This window comes from Triticum urartu, chromosome 3A, assembly GCF_056163025.1.
Source record: "Triticum urartu cultivar PI428250 chromosome 3A, HENAU_Tu73, whole genome shotgun sequence".
Classification (NCBI taxonomy): Eukaryota; Viridiplantae; Streptophyta; class Magnoliopsida; order Poales; family Poaceae; genus Triticum; species Triticum urartu.
This window is the reverse complement of record NC_141875.1, coordinates 61,231,087-61,247,990: the sequence shown is the minus strand read 5'-3', so window position 1 is coordinate 61,247,990 and position 16,904 is coordinate 61,231,087. Positions and strand designations below refer to the sequence as shown.

The 16,904-nt window shown below is 47.9% G+C and overlaps 3 protein-coding genes and 1 pseudogene across 3 annotated transcripts; 3 read left to right on the top strand and 1 right to left on the bottom strand.

Moving 5' to 3' along the window:
• Nucleotides 1-189: 189 nt before the first annotated feature.
• On the bottom strand, nt 190-1,777 carry LOC125553476 (lecithin-cholesterol acyltransferase-like 1). The gene is made up of 2 exons (XM_048717253.2): nt 1,246-1,777; nt 190-1,162 (listed from the first exon to the last, which is right to left on the bottom strand). The coding sequence occupies exons 1-2, from the start codon at nt 1,611-1,613 to the stop codon at nt 286-288; spliced, it is 1,245 nt and encodes a 414-aa protein (XP_048573210.2). The 5' UTR covers nt 1,614-1,777; the 3' UTR covers nt 190-285.
• A 4,233-nt stretch (nt 1,778-6,010) lies between these two features.
• Nucleotides 6,011-8,251, top strand: LOC147978548 (pentatricopeptide repeat-containing protein At2g33680-like; annotated as a pseudogene).
• A 3,048-nt stretch (nt 8,252-11,299) lies between these two features.
• LOC125542862 (putative staphylococcal-like nuclease CAN1) lies at nt 11,300-13,990 on the top strand. The gene is made up of 5 exons (XM_048706088.2): nt 11,300-11,793; nt 12,358-12,849; nt 12,956-13,115; nt 13,384-13,452; nt 13,602-13,990. Exons 1-5 carry the CDS (start codon nt 11,336-11,338, stop codon nt 13,701-13,703), a joined length of 1,281 nt encoding a protein of 426 aa, XP_048562045.1. The 5' UTR covers nt 11,300-11,335; the 3' UTR covers nt 13,704-13,990.
• A 2,059-nt stretch (nt 13,991-16,049) lies between these two features.
• On the top strand, nt 16,050-16,904 carry LOC147978547 (uncharacterized). Its single transcript, XM_087546369.1, has one exon. The coding sequence runs from the start codon at nt 16,050-16,052 to the stop codon at nt 16,692-16,694; it is 645 nt and encodes a 214-aa protein (XP_087402495.1). The 3' UTR covers nt 16,695-16,904.

Genomic DNA, 16,904 nt, shown 5'->3' with positions numbered 1-16,904 from the left:
CAAACTCCGAAACTTTTTATTGAACCGTCAGAATATTTACATGAATGAAAGAAAGACCATCAGGCTGGTCAAATCAAACATGACGACCCAGGGATAAAGCAGCTGGTAGCATCGAACCAACGAGCAAAAGCTCGCGAAAAAGGCCCATTAACAAGACCGCTGCACGGTGAACGATTGAACAAGGACACAACAACACACGAATGTCAGAATGCTTTTGATCCAACGGCTGTCCAGGTGAATGAGACCATAACTACAACTGAGCTGAGTTGTAGCAAAACCGATTACCTAATCAGCCCGTTGAATCTCTCGCATGATGATCTCAAGCGCTCGATCATCCACCACAAGGGCATTATGAGACATGTTGAGCACCTTGACCATCCTAAAATGCCCACCACGGCGGCTCCACGGCGTCTCCACCGCCATGGCGCTCGCCAGGTTCACCACCCCGTCGCCGTCTCCGGCGACCACAGACGGCGTCGCGTCGAAGTCATCCCCGGGATACACTATCCTTTCAGTTGTCCCCACCCCGACCCCGATGACGGAGGTCACCGGCACCCCGGGATGCGGCAGCTCCCCGCCAAACAGCGGCAGCACGCGGGACTTGTACGGCCTGACGGCCTCGCCAAACCCGATGGCGACGAGGTAGTCCGCCACGTCGCCGGCCGAGTAGTTCCTGCTCTTCGTGGTAGCCAACGGCGTCGCGGTGCCGAAGGCGGCCGGGCTGGGCAGTATCCATAGGCTGCTCTGCAGGCTCCTGCCTTGCCGCAGCAGCGCGCGCGGCTCGACGAACGGCAGGCCCATGTTGTTCCCGGAGACGAGCGTCAGCATCCCCAGGACGATGCCGCCCCACGGGGCGGCGATGGGCACGAACCGCCGCACGAACCGCTGGCGCCAGGCCAGCGGCTGGCGGACGAGGAACTGGTGCGCCAGCGGGCCGCCGGCGCTGTAGGTGGCGATCACCACCGGCATGCCGCCGTTAAGCCCGCTCGCCCTCTCGACGAGGCCCTTGAGCGCCCGGAAGAAGGCGTCGCCCACCCTGGACGGGTGCCCCACCGGCGCGACGGCGTACCGGAAGTCGTAGGGCGCGCCGAACATGGTCTCGCCGTCGCGGTACCCCATCTTCTCCAACCGCTCGATAAACGTGCTCATGTAGGAGAAATTCCTTGAAAAATCGAGAAATTTCAGCCGATTTTGATTCATAATTATGGGCACGACACGATTGAGCAATCGATAGCTAGTACTTACTTGCGGTCAGGATCGGGGTAGCGGAAGGCTTGGGTGGAGCCGAAGAAGGGGACGCGCGTCTCCACGCCGGGGACGTTGGAGTAGTCGTCGGCGGCGGGGTCGTACACAGAGCTCATCTGCTCCGCGAAGCACGGCACGTTGCCGGGGTCCTGGAGGGCGGAATAGTTGAGGTAGAGGCGGAACCACCCCTCCTCCTTGCGCGCCCCGCAGCCCGGCGACGACGGCCGGTAGAGCTTGGTGAGCCGCGCGTCCAGCTCGTTGGTGGCGTAGCCCGGCACCAGGACGACGGGGTGCAAGCGCGGCGCCGCTTGCACCGCTGCTAGTGCCACTGCCAGTAGTAACTGCGCAAGAAGCAACGGGATCGCCATGGATGGGCCGATGGAATGATCAAAGTTAATTCAGAGTCGTACTCCTTTTGTCCAATCTGCAGATGGTGGTAGGCGAGATGGGTGTTGATTGGGGGCTTGCGACCAATTCACATTTTATACACGAAGCATCCCATGTCGCTCCTATCCACAATGCGCATCAGTTGGTCCATGTGGATTAAAGTACAGTAGTAGTTCTTGACATTTTGCTTGTGAGACCCAAGGGGCACCGGATGTGAACGTCTGCTTAGGAAAATCACTAGTAATTCTTTGATTCTCCTCTAAACAAGGAAGACTAGGCATGGTACCAAGGTCCTTTGGACACGTCCATGTTTTTTATGTTTGAATAGAAGGCAGCGTTTGACACTTGAAATATTGACCACGCGGATGTCTGCACAGAATCATTTTCGAGGATTTCGTGAAGACTTCGTTATGAAGTGACGGAGGGATCGTACCATTTGAGCCTTTTCTTTTTTAACATGGATCAGTGGGTACTACCTCCGTCCTGATTTATTGGTCCATTTTATATTTTGTGTCAAAGTTTGACCACATATTTGACCGATAAAATATAAATCGTATCCCATAAAAATCATATTGATGGGTTTGTATTTGAAAGAAGTTTGCAATGATATTATTTTTGTGGTATATAACATATATTTTGCTAGTTAAATCTAACATCAAAGTCCGACACAAAATAAAAAAAGGACAAATAAACCTGAACTGAGATAGTACTTTCTTTTAAAAAAGGAGTATCCTAATTTTTTTTCGAGATCAAGAGTATGATACATGCGTGTGAATATTTGCAGGACGGGCTTTACGGAGCCTTTTAAAAAAACATCGAAAATTATATTTAATAGTTATAAAAAAATAAAAAATAAATCCATAGAAACTTATACTTCCTCAGTTCCTAAATATTTGTCTTTTTAGAAACGGAGGGAGTATGTGCTCCGCACGAACATGTGAAAAATTGGATGAGGAAGTGTGTGTGTGTGCGCGCGTGCGCGCGTGTGTCTTCCTGAAAAAATAAATTCCTTTAGAAAATTATATTTGAAACCGCTTGGCCTCCATTGGCTGTTTCGGTCTTCTTACTACCATAGTTTGCAACACACGTAGCACACATTAGAAGACACTAGAGGGAATAACCGTTCCAACACAACAAAAAGCAGCCTCTAACGTGGAAATCCATAACTGGACACGAGCTCATATCATGCTGGGTGAACAATAAATTTGAAATATATATAAAAAACTGATTTTTTTTTACATCAAACATTAACTAGTTTTCTATGTGCGTGCAAACATTCATAACAATATGACATTGGGGGAGCTCGGGGTCGAAAAGATAAAATTAGTGCTAAAAAAAAGTTGAACCTTCCTCAAAAATTGGATTTCCCCCCCTAGAGATCCTCTGATGTCATATCCCCAGGACGATGCCGCCCCACTGGGCGGCCGTGGGCACGAACCACTGGCGCCAGGCCGAAGCTGTGGGTGGCGAGCACCACCGGCCTGCCGCCGTTAAGCCCGCTCACCCTCTCGACGAGGCCCTTGAGCGCCTGGAAGAAGGTGTTGTCGACCTTGTACGAGCGCCCCACCAGCGTGACGACGTACTGGAAGTCGTAGGGCGCGTCGAACATGGTCTCGCCATCGCGGTACCCCCATCCTTTCTAGCCTCTCCACCAACGTGCTCATGTAGGAGAAGTTCCTGAGCATTTTTTTGATTTGATATCACCAGCTCATGAGGAAAACTGAGAAATTTCAGCCGAGTTTATTCAGAAATAATTGATTGCTACTTACTTGCGATCTGGATCAGGATAGCGGAAGGCTTGGGTGGAGCCGAAGAAGGGGGCACACGGCGGTGGGGTCATACACGGAGCTCATTTGTTCCACGAAGCACGACACGTTGCCAGGGTCCTGGAGGGCAGAGTAGTTGATGTAGAGGCGAAGCACGACACGTTGCTAGTGTCCTGGAGGGCAGAGTAGTTGAGGTAACAGGATAACTTGGAGTTGTATCTCGACCTCTTACAACTAAAACCGGATACTTATTAAAACACACGCAGATAACAGAAAAATACATCCGGTGATCGCTTTCTCTCAGGGGGACGAGGAGAGGATCACCGAGCGGTATTATTGATGTACATATGTACAAGATGATACCATATAATACTCCGCTCTTCTACTGCTACAAAATGATGGCTGCAAGAAGATGTAGTCTTCGATAGGATAAATTTCTCCCCCTTGTTCTGGCATTTCTACAGTATAGTCCACATATACTACCTCTTTCCTTTGATACCGATGCATATCTATTGTGTAGATCTAATGTAAGTCTTACGAGTATTTCGGATGAGTACCCATGGTTGCTTTCCCATTTCGATTCCTTTACAATACTGGGCTGGCCCATTTCTAACGTTTCTTCACGCTTGCTCGCTCGTTGTTTGGTGTGCTCGCTACTACGGTTTTGTTTGTTTCATTTTTTCATTTTTTTGTTCTTCCTTTCAGTTTTCTTTCTTTTCCCCTTGTTTTCTTTGGTTTTTCCTGTTTTCTTCGTTTTTCATCAGTGTTCTCTGTCTCTTTCTCAATTTTCACTATTTTTTCTTTTCTTTCCCATTTTCTTTGTGTTTCTTAGATTTTCTTTGTTTTGTTGGGTTTTTTCTTTTTCTATTACTTTGCTTTTCTTCGTTTCTTTCTTGTTTTTTTGTTTTTCTTTGTGTTTTTTTGGTTTTCATTGTTTTCATTCTTTTGCATTCATTTTCTTTGGTTTTTATTTTTCCTTTTTTCCTTTTGGTTTTGTGTTGGTTTTTTCTTTCCCTTTTCATATAGAAAAGGAACATTATTTTATAGAGGATCAACATTTTCTGAACACATGAAACATTTTTCATATACATCTGAACATTTTTTGTGTACACGTTGAACATTTTCTAAATATCTTATTAACATTTTCCCAAACATATGTGTTGATGTGTATTTTATCGTTCATACACATTACACATTTTGGTATACATATAAACATTTTTTATATCCCTTTAACATTTTTCATATATAACATTTTTTCAAAAATATATTTTGAGGTAAACATTTTATCATACACGTTGTACATTTTTCTTATACATCAAGAAATTTTTAATATACATGTTTAACATTCAAATGCATGATCAACGTTTTTTGAATTTTTTTTATGTCTACTTGTTTTTCATACACCTTGTACATTTTTTCATGCACTAGGAACATTTTTTATACTCCCTCTGTTCCTAAATATAAGTCTTTGGAGAGATTTCACTATGGACCACATACGGAGCAAAAAAGTGAATCTACACTATAAAATGCATCTATATACATCCGTATGTGGTTCATAATGGAATCTCTACAAAGATTTACATTTAGAAACGGAGGGAGTACATGTTTAACATTTTTAAATACATGTTTTCAATGTCTATTTTTTCATACATGTTGTACCTTCTTTGTATACATCTGGAACATTTATTTATGCACATTTACAAAAATCATGATTAACATTTCAAATGTATGTGTTTGAACTTTTATTTGTGGGTATGTGTTTGGTTTTTTAATATCTCTACATTTTTTGAATTGACGCTACAAATTTTTAACATTGCGTTAACATTTTCAAGAAAATTTCAATATGTTTAAGTTTTGGAATGCTTGTATTTAAAATATTTTTTGAAATATAAACAAATTTAAATGGAAAAAGAAGAACGAAGGAACGGAAATTGGAAGAAGCGATCGACTCGCTTCTGGGCTTGCCCATTATATGCATCCTTGATGCGACTGCCTTCCAGCTCGCACTAAGAGCATTTCTAGCAGAGCGGAAGTGTAAAATAACCACCATTTTACAGGACTGCACGATAAAACGTACTCCCTCCATTCGGAATTACTTGTCGCAGAAATGTCTAGATACATCCATTTCTGCGACAAGTAATTCCGAACGGAGGGAGTACAAACTAGGTCTCGTAAAATGGTCCGTCCTCTAGCCACCATAATTTCAGTTTTCTCTCCTCATTTTATAGTTTCCTCTATCCATTGGATGACTTGGTGGGAGAAAATTTCGGCCCCAACCGCTCTCCTCGTAGCCGGCGTCACCGGCTATACGGGATCTATTTTGTCGACACACACGTTAACCTATAAAAACATTGTAAATACATGTTAAGAGTATTCCGTAAAACTTTTATTTTTGCAGGGAATTTGTGAGAGCTTTATTTAACGAAAGCATTCGTCGAGCAGTCCGTCAACAGACTACTGATCAGGAAGCTTGGAGTAAAGTCTAACCAGCTATCAGTCACTGTAAGCGTCAACCCACGCTTATCACAGGCTCACTATTTTATAAGACGAACTTTTACGGGATGTGCCACAAATTCTAAGCGACGCATAGGCTCACTTGTATATTCCTGGTCAAGCACAGATGCAGCGACAAGCTTTCTGTGCTCCCTATCCCCCAAACTTTCTGTGATCTTGACACTGCTATGAGCCAATCCTTTGCGTGGCGCGAGGGACGCTACTACGTTTGTAAGAGCGACGGCGGCGCATGGCGTCGCGAACGCTCGCTAGAGCCGCTCGGGGGCTTCCACCCTCCATCTCCTCCGGCCTTGAAGGGCCTCGTGCTCAACGATGCCGGCAAATCCGGTCAAGCAGAGAGGGCCCTCGACTTGTTCGACGCAATGCCTAGCAAGAACCAGGTGGCCTGGAACGCCGCGCTCGTCGACGCCGGCCGTACTTCTTCAGTGAGATAGATGCCCAAGAAGAACGCGGCCTCATACACCACCATGATCGGGGGCCTGTCCCATGCCAGGGCAATCACCACGGCGCGTGTCTCTTCGACCAGCTACCACTGGATGGGCATAGTGTGTTCACCTGGACGGCCATGCTGTCGTGCCATGTCCACAATGGTGAGCCCGATAGAGCTGTTGAGCTTTTTGCAGTCCTCTACGGTGAGCTCTTTGCGCGCAAGGTTCTGCCCAACGCCCACTTCTTCAGCTCGTTGCTCAACGCCTGTGTTGCCCTCGGGTCGCTGTCCATGGCGGCACAGCTCCATTCGCTCATCGTCAAGCTCTTGGACCAAGGGAGCAAAGATTGCATCTTTGCTTGGAATGCGTTGATCGATGGATGTGCATGCAAAACTGGGTGCACTGTCTGACGCCGAGAAGGTCTTCCATGGGATGCGGTACAAGGACATCTCTTCATGGAACACCATGATGAGTGGATACTCATGGCATAAGCTCGACAGCAAGGCTCTTGAGCTCTCCACATCTATGAGTAACAAGGATTCATTCTCATGGAACATCATAATGTCCTGCTTGTTGGAGAACCGCCGTGGAGAAGACGCACTCCGCATCTCCGTCCATTTGGTGGGACTGGAAGGCAATGTCAAGCCATGCGTTTCCACATACACAACTGTTCTGCAGGTCTGCTCGGTGCTGGCGTTGCTTGTTTTGGGGAGGCAAGTCCATGCACGCACGGTGAAGAACAGTCTTTGTCGCAGCAGCAGTGCCTTCCTCTGCAATTCTCTGATCAGCATGTACAGTAGCTGTGGCATGACTTGGGATCTGCAGCAGGTGTTTGATGAAACAAGAGTAAGAGACACCGTATCATGGAACTCAGTGATACAGGGACTTGGCCAGAATGGTCTCAAGCAAGCAAGCACTGGTGGTCGCAGAGCGTGCACTCGAAGGAGAAAGTTCCAGAGAAAAACATATTTTTTGTTGGAGAGTGGCCACTGGAACCCTGGCGACAAAAGAAGAGTAAATGGAACCAGACTTTGGAGATTGATAGTGTTTGCAATGTGTGTGGATGCGATGAAGAGGATGAATTTCATGCCATGATAGCTTGCACAAAATGTATAGCCTTAAGACATGATATCAGAAGTTCATGGTTGCTGCTGAGGGAAGGCAAATTTCGAAACATGGGGGTGGGTTGGCTTCAGAACTTATTGGATCCATGTAACTCTGTAACTCGGACGCGGATCCTTTCATCGCTGCTTTGGTGATGCTGGTTCTTAAGAGATGATTGTGTTCATAATCCTAGCAAAGAAACAATCAAGAGACCTGTGGCCTTTCTCACGCAGTTTGAGCTTGAGTTACATAACGGTGGCCCTGACAGAACAATTGGGAAGATTGTTGTTGCACCGACTCCATCAGAGCCTGTATTGTCTGGGTTGCAGCGAGTGGAAGCTTGCCTGATGGAACTGAGATAAATCATTGGGTTGTGCCTCCTATCAGTCTGGTAAAACTGAGCTCCGATGCATCATCCATGGCGGAGACGGGACAGAGCTGGGTGGGACCAGCTACGGGAGACCACAGGGGCCAACCCTTCTTTTCTCTCCGCCGAAGCCTAAATTCGTGCAATGATGTTCGGGAGGCTGAAGATGTTGCTGCTCTAACGGGGCTGAATACGCTGTCGACCATGTACAGGGGGGCCGTTATCCTGTAGATGGATTGTTCAGTACTGGCAAAGGATCTGGTTCTTGACGCACTGTCCAAGCCTGCCTGGTTAAACAATTATGAAGGTCTTCTCTTCATATCAAATTTCACCTTGCCAAGAAAGATCCGAACATGCTGCTCATGGGCGGCTCATGCCAGATTCCATGGCGATTAATCAATCGGGCTTGCCTATGTCTCAGTCGATACTATATTCGTGAGGTCTTATGTAAACATTCATGCAAAAGTAATATCTTCCTTTTCCTTTTTATATGTTATGTCACTTGCATGGGATTTTTCTTTTTTTGAGAAATCACTTGCACGAGACATGGTTAAGTCTTAGTCGATTGATATGTGGCCACACATTAATCGATTAATGGTTTTGAATGTTCCTCGAGGTCTTCGTGATGTTCTGATTTCTGACTGTAATTGGGCCTCAGAGTAATCTAAAGAAAATATTGCAAAGAACAATAAGTTCACGAAAAGCAACTGCATAATCCGTATGTTTATGTACCCGTCAAAAAACAAAAAGTCGTATGTGGTTTTTTGCGAGAAAACCTTTCGATCTATTTATAATATGCCATGGCAGTACAAAGAACACTAGAAATACAAAAATAACATCTAAGTTAATTTATAAACCACCTAGCAACGACTACAAACACTGGAGCGAGCTCAAAGCGCGTCACCATCATCGCCCTTCCTTCACCGAAGTTGGACAAAACTTATTGTAGTAGACAGTTGAGAGGGCGTTGTGTTAAGGTCATATGAGACCAGCGCACCAGAACATCAACTACCACCGATGACGAGAAGCGTAGAACGGAAAGATCCAATGTGTAGACACACGAACGAACAACTGGATCCACGGAGATCTATCGAAGGTCAATACCGACTGAATCCCATGAGATCTGTTGTAGAGACATCTCCACACGCCCTCTGACGATGCTAGACACACCGTCAAGACGGGAGCAAGGTGGGAGGACTTTATTCCATCTTCAGGGAGCCGCCGCCACGTCCTCCTCAACATGACACAAACTCTAATAGACCTAAAAATACCTAAAATGAAGCAGGAACCCTCCCGCCGGCAAGGTCGAGGTCCACAACACCTCCATGGCCCTAAAGCCACCGGAGAAGAGGCAGACTGGCAATGGTGCCGACAGGAGATTGAGGAATCCTAGTCGCGTGTGGACTCAAGGAGAAGAAGGGGTACGCATGCCAGCCAAAGGCATCAGTCGTATGTGTATGTCTGCATCTATTATCAGGTAAGTGTTAATTGTCTCACCAATTATCACTTGTAAAATTTTCATATCATATCTCTTAGACATGAACCTAGGAATAGGGCAGGTTCGTGTGGTTATTTCAGGGAGAAAAGTATGTTTTTGTCCCTCAAGTTAACAAAAAGTCAACATCTGGTCACTCGTTTTTTTGTCGACATTCAGTCCCTCATTTTTAAAAACATAGTAGTACTATAAATCAAGAAGGCGAGAGTACCGGTGGTGGCAACGACTGGACAGAGAGGGGAGGGGGGGGGGGCAATGAGTTGTGTCCGGGAAGAAGGCCAATTTTTTGAAGGACCGATGTCGGCGTCTTCGTGGCAATGCTTCAAGGAGGTTATAGGTAGCCTCGCCTCATTCTTTTTTTTTTTACATTCATCCCGCCTTTTCCCCTTCAATTCCATGAGTCCCCCTCAAAGCTTTTAAACCACTTAGATTTGGGGAAATTATGGGGAATGTGGGGGCTGGCCTTGGCAAACCTAGTTTGCCAAACGAGATTCGGGGATTTCTATGGTTTTTGTCCCCTCCTATAGGATAATCCTCTATAAACCTTCATGAATCTCTTCTACCAAACAAGGCCAAAAGAACCCGTTGTTTTATGGGTGAATTAAACATACTTGGTGCAGACAAACTTGTAGGCTTTTCTTTTTATCACGATTTGAATGGACATGTCATTGGAATACATTTTTTGGTTACTTCCTTGTAATAATAGAAGATAGACGTGTCACTAAAATTTCGTGTTTTTTCTTTCTATTTTGACGTTTTTATAGCCCTCGTATGTTTAGTAGAACCCTTCTTGGAATTGCCAACACCAGTGTGGCTATGGTTGCGCTCATGCCGGTACGACCTGGCTCTCCAACAGGTCGAATCCTATTCGCTGCCCACAAGCGGCAAATAGGCACCATGATGGCCACTGGCAAGCCGAGTTAGGCTGGCCCAATTTTGGGCCTTTTATCGCCTATTCCTGTTCGATGCAACTTTTCTGTTGTGTTTTTTCTTTTTCTTTTCCTAATGCAAACAATTTTTTAGCGTATGGTGAAAATACTTTTAATATATGATGAGTATTTGTAATACATAGTAAACATTTTCTTATTGTGCATTGAACATTTTTAATATACAACGATTTTTTTAATAATAGGGTGACCATTGATCGAAGATTTTTTAAATATATGATGAACCTTTTTTAATATACAATTTTTTTAACACACACCGAACAATTTTGTAAAATATATTATTATTTTTAATAGGTTTCTGAAGGCCTGTTTGGCATCACTCCGCTCCATACTCCCGCTCCTGGAGCTGGCGGAGTTGAAGTTAAAAATTATGGAGCGGGGGAACAGGTGCTCCGCAGATCCTCGAATTTTAGGGAGCAGCTGGATTGCCGAACATCTCTTAAATGTCTAGCGTTGACATCCTCCTCCGTCACTAGGTCCACATGGAAAGCAGCCCAAAATATCTTAGAGAGACAGGGAACCAATAACCACCAAGTGCACATGGTAAACAGCCCAAAAAGTGGCGACATGCCCCGTCCCTCGGTCCCACCCAACAGCCCAGCGGAGTGAAGGAAGTGAGTAAAGGCAGATCGGATGTGCAGGCAGGGAATACTGCACGAGAACTTGCGCTCAGTGCACGAGCGACGCTTCCCTGCCTCTCAATCAACTACTCCTACGTTTAATAAACAAAAGAAAAGAACGTATGCGCGCAGCAAGTGTTGAAAATCATCCCCAATAATTCGATCGTTCTCTCCATCCATCCGCTGCAGCTAGATGAGGTGAGGTGGCGCAAGGGCACCCACCCGAATTGGTATCGCCAACATCAGGCCTCCACCTGCGCATGCCACGTAGCGGCGGATACGCTGCCATTATCTGCAAATGGCAAAACTAATCTCAATCACCGAAAGCACCAACCAAAACCCTCAAAATCAGTCGGCAACAGCGACCCGCCGTGCCGACATGGATAAAGTCGCGACGACGCAACCACCTTCTCCAATTTTAGTATAAACCCAGCACGCACCCCCTGCGCAGGAGCAAATCCTATGCGCAGCTCCGCCGCAGCCAATCCCGCGCCCCACCTCCACTTGGCAGAGCTCAACAGCTTTCCCCCTCCTCGCTCCTGCCTTCCCTTCCTCGTGAGGCGGGCCGAAACGGCTCTGAGGCGACGCGCACACTGTCATTCATCCCGCAGATCCACGCAGAACCAACTCCATTCTTTACAGATCCCGGAGCGGATTTCGCACGGGAACCCACCGCCCACAAGCCGCCGCGTGATCCTGCTCCTGCTCCTCGTCGTCGTCCTAGGGGCCATGGGGAACAGCATATACAAGTTCCTGTGCGGGGTCTGCTCGGACCTCTCCGACGCCGCCTTCCAGCCGCACGGCGCGGACGCCTCCGTCGCCGCGCTCGGCCGCGACATCCTCGAGTTCCAGCGCACCAAGCAGGTCCCCGAGGGCCTCAGCCGCCACGTCGTCTCCTCCGCCGCCGCGCAGGCCAACTGGTACGTACTATAATTCCGCTTCCCCTTTGATTGATTTCCTTGCCGAGCTCCCTCCGGCAAATTCGTGCTCGGAGTACCAGTAGTTTAACTCGGAGCTGACGACGAGCCTGTCAAAGACCGATTCAGAGACGACGGCCTGGCTAGCTCACTGTCGAACGTGGATGCGAAGGCTAGCTTCGAGCGAGGTGTCCAATTCCGAAAGCGACCTGATCTGGAAGAGAAATTGAGTAAAAGAAATTAGGTAGCACTTGTTAAAAGGACAAAAGAAACTAGAATTTTGTTAAGGATTTTCATTTTTGTTTTACTTTCTTTTTACGGGTAAACCGGTAAAGGGAACGAGATAACTAATTAACTACCATACTCACTGGTAAACCATACAATTAAGAACTCGGTGCTATTACTGAGATGTTTCCTAGCAATTGCTAAGGCTTGCAGCAGGAGCTACTGAGATGTTTCCTGGAATTGATTGTGAACATTCGTAGAAGAAGCTTGTTCATAGTATCAGTGTAAAAAAATGCTGCCACGATGATCATTTCTTACAAAGTTGAAACCGCTGATGTGAAGGTACAAGAAGCTGCAAGTGGCATGGAAGAAGGCGAGGCCAGCCCCGACCACGCCGGAGGAGGCCGGCCGCCTCGTGGTGCTGACGCTGAAGAACCACCAGAAGGCGGACGTCGACGGCCTGCTCGCCTTCTACGGCCTCCCGCACCCGAACGAGGCGGGATCGGCGCCGCCGCCCGCCGCCGGTCACCACGCCCCTCCGGCCCAGCACAGCGCCCCCGCGCACAAGCCGCAGGGCGTCAAGTTCGAGCTGCACACGCTCCCGGTGGACGCCAAGGCGGTGGCGGACGGCGACACGGTGACGGTGTACGTGGACACGAATGACGCCCCCAGCGAGATCAAGAAGGCCGCGGCGGAGCGCACCAAGGCGCGCGCCGCCAGGAACTACCCCACGGCCGACGCGCTCCAGAAGACCATCGCCGCCGCGGGATACAGAATGGTTCCCAACGCCAAGGGCGTTGAGGTGCTCGCCAAGAAGTACAGGATCAGGCTAAGGTAACAACTATGTACACTTGTACAGTACTATAATTGATTCAGTGATCAAGATCGGCTAGCTTGTGTGAACAAGTTATGAAATGAGATGAAATGGGATGTGATGCAGTGGGATCGACGCGCCGGAGAGCGCGATGCCGTACGGGAAGGAGGCCACGGAGGCGCTGCTGAAGCTGGTGGAGGGCAAGTGCCTGACGGTGCACGTCTACAACACCGACCGCTACGGCCGGTCCGTCGGGGATCTCCACGTCGGCGGGGTCTTCGTGCAGGTGAGAACCCATACCTTCAGAGCAGTTCGCCTGTTGGAAACAACTTGAGAATAAGAACTGCAGCATCAATTTCTTGCCATCTACGGCATGTCAGCTTGCATTCTTGCAGTTGAAAACAGCAGTGTTACGCATGGTAGAAGCGAACTTGAACAAACTGTTGCTTCTGCATTCCGCAAGGAACGCGTTCAGAAACAGCTGCCTTTTCTGAAAGTCAACCGCTCTCCAAGAACTTCAGAAGATAACAAATCCCCTCTTGCTTTGTCCGCAGGAGCAAATGCTGAAGAAAGGCTTCGCGTGGCACTACACCGCCTACGACAAACGCCCGGAGCTTGCCAAGGTAAAATCATCACCAGTCCACATACAGATACACGCATTACCCACTGATCACCTGACAGTAAAAAGAACCATGGAGATATTCTGAAGTGATATGGAATCAAACCATGAAGTTGCTGACAGAAACTAATCCCCTCTTTGACCCACCTGCAGTGGCAGAGCCAGGCGCAGGCCGCGCGCAAGGGCCTGTGGGCGGCGTCCAAGCCGCAGGAGCCGTGGGAGTACAGGAAGGCCAAGCGCAACGGCAACGCGTGATCCATTTCATCTCGACGCATATGTTGTAACTGTTGTGTGTATGTGCTGTGACCATGGACAGCTGATTGATTGATTCGTGGCCTGCTGCACCGCAGATCCGTAGCCCAGAGCAGCGCTCGCGCCACTGTACTTTTTACAGGCTAGGTGTAGTGAAAACTGAAAAGTCTAGCTGAGCTAGCGCGGGGTCGTGAAGCAGAGGAGGCCGGGGCACATTGAGATTGGTTGGTGTCATTGTGTTGTTGTTGTACCTGGTGATTAATTTGTGTGATTGTGGTGTACATCTCTTACTTGGATTGGACTGTTGGTGTTGTTTTTGAACAGAAAAAGGCTGATTCATAGGCTGCTGTTGTCAGTTCAGTCGAACGCAGAATGCTAATAAACTTCTGTTTTTGCCACTAGTATTATACTCCCTCCGTTCCTAAATATAAGTAGATTTGAATATGGACTACATATGGATAAATATAGACACATTTTACAGGGTAGATTCACTCATTTTGCTCCGTATCTAGTCCATATTAGAATCTCTAAAAAGACTTAGGCCTCCTTTGGTTTTGGTTTGAAGGAATTTTGTAGGAATTTCATAGAATATGATTTCTATAAAAAAAAATTCCTTTAGAGCCTTTTACTTTGTAGGAATGGAATCTATTGCCATGAAGGAATTCTTCTTATCATTCACATTTCATAGGAAAATAAACATTAACCTAGACTCAATGGAAAAAAATTCTATGATATGAATCAAATAACATCTCCTTTCCCATTCCTACTCATAAGATTTGAGATACATGCCATCTCATTTTCTATGACTTTTCTATTCTCATAATTTTTCTACTCTATAAACCAAAGGAGGCCTTACATTTAGGGCCTGTTTGGTTTCAAATAAGTCACTAACTTATAAGTCAAAAAGTAAAAAAAGTGACTTATTTTGCCAAACAGACCCGACTTATAAGTCACCCCAACTTATAAGTCATAAGTTGCTCCACCCCAACTTAAAACTTATAAGTCACCCCCTTTTACGTGGGTCCCACCACCTTTACATAAAAAAACAAGATGGGAAGGTGTGATCAGGTGACTTATAAGTCAGATGACAACCAAACAGACGTGACTTATAAGTCACTGGTTTTAAGTCACCTAACTTATAAGTCAGGTGACTTATTGAAACCAAACAGGGCCTTAGGAACGGAGGAAGTAATAACTAATGAGCATCTGCAACCACGTTGGATTAATTTGGTGTCCTATATGTCCGTGGCATTCGAGCGTGTCCGTTTTGAGCCATTATTTATCTGTGCACTGCATACAACCATGTCCCCCAAATTGTCCGGACACATATATGTGATTAGTGGGATGAAGAGAGAAAGAGAAAAGAAAGAATAAAAAAAGAGAAAAGATGGTCAGAGGTGGGCCAAATCCGATGTAACGGACTGCCCTAACACTCTCATCTCCTCCCCACTTATGGGGGTTTAGGGGTTTGTGGATAGCCCAAACATATGAGAACGAGATAAAGATACTAGTTGGATGGCATTTTTTTCTTCTCTTCCATATTCGGATTGTCCACCCAAACATACGAGAACGGTTTAAGGGCTCAGGCAATGGATGCTCTAAGAGCATTACTAGTAGTACCCCTAAACCCTCAAACCCTCATAAATAACCGCTTTTTTGCGGGTTGCAACAAAAAAACGCAAAGACTAGAACCCCTAAACCCTCAAACCCTCAAAAAAGTAAGGGTCCAACCCTCAAACCCAATTTTGAACCGTAGAAGTGAGGGCTGGAGGGGGGCGCTCGACCCCAGCCCGCACTCCCTTCCCCCGTCGCGCGGGAGGGAAGTTTCCCTTCCCAACCTCCCGCCTCCCGGCCTCCCGCCCGCCGGCCGTCGCCCGCCGCCAATCCGGCCGGCCCCCCGCCTCCCCTCGACGCCGCCGCCGTCCCACCCGTGCGCCACGCTCCCCGCCGCCGGATCCGCCCTTCCCCGCCTCCCCTCGACGCCCCCCGCCTCCCGCCCCGCGCCCCGGCCCCCGGCCCCGACCTCCCGCGCCGCCGCCTCCCGCCTCGGCGTCCCGCCCCCCGGCCTCCTGCGCCGCCGCCCCCCGCCCCCGCCCGCCCGCATCAGCCTTCGGCCCCGCCCCCCGCCCCCCAGTCGCCTCCCGCCCCCAGCCGCCTCCTGCCCCCCAGAGGCCAGAGGCAGGCCGGCCTCCTCGAGCCGCCGCGCCAGACGCCCCCGCCTCCCCTCGACGCCGGCCGTCGCCCGCCCCCAACCCGCAGGTATGCTTCCTGTTCTTCCTTTTTGTTTTATTTTTTTCCTTTTTGATTCATTGTTGGCACTCACAATTTATTGTTTGTTGTATTGTGTAGATGGAGGTGAACAACAACGACATGGACTCGTTGTCCGATTCGTCGGGTTGGTCGTCATCCGACGATTCGGACATCGACGAGTTGTTGCAAGACGACGACGTCGAGATGATGAGCCTCCTCATCGACGTGCAATCCTTTGAAAACCGCGTGAGGCTGATGGATCAGAGGAGAGGGTCGAAGATGGGGCGAGTCACCATCTACCGGAACCGCGCTCTCGGACACGAGCATTTGATAGAAGACTACTTCGCAGAGGTACCTACATACCCTCCTCGTCTCTTCCGCAGAAGGTACCGAATGCGGCGTAGTTTGTTTGTGAAGATTGTCAACGATTGTGAGGCCGCCTCCTATTACTTTAAACGTCGTAGATCCGCCGCCGGTATCACGGGGTTTAGTGCATATCAAAAGATATCGGCGGCAATGCGGGTACTCGCTTATGGCATACCCGCGGATTATACCGACGAGTATCTTCGCATTGGGCAAGATACAACCATGGAGTCAGTCCGTAGGTTTGCCAAGTTGGTCATTCGGCTGTACGGTGAGCAGTATCTTCGGGCACCAAACGAGGAAGATACAAAGAGATTAATGGAAATGAATGAAAAAAGGGGATGGCCGGGGATGCTAGGTAGTCTTGACTGCATGCATTAGAGGTGGAAAAATTGCCCAAAGGCATGGCACAGAATGTATTGCGGTAAAAGTCGTGATGCTACCATTGTGCTTGAGGCCGTAGCATCTCAGGACACATGGATTTGGCATGCATTCTTTGAGTTGCCGGGAACACTCAATGATATCAATATCCTCAATAGATCTCCTTTGTTCAAAAGATTAATTTCTGGGGATGCTCCAGCTTGCAACTAC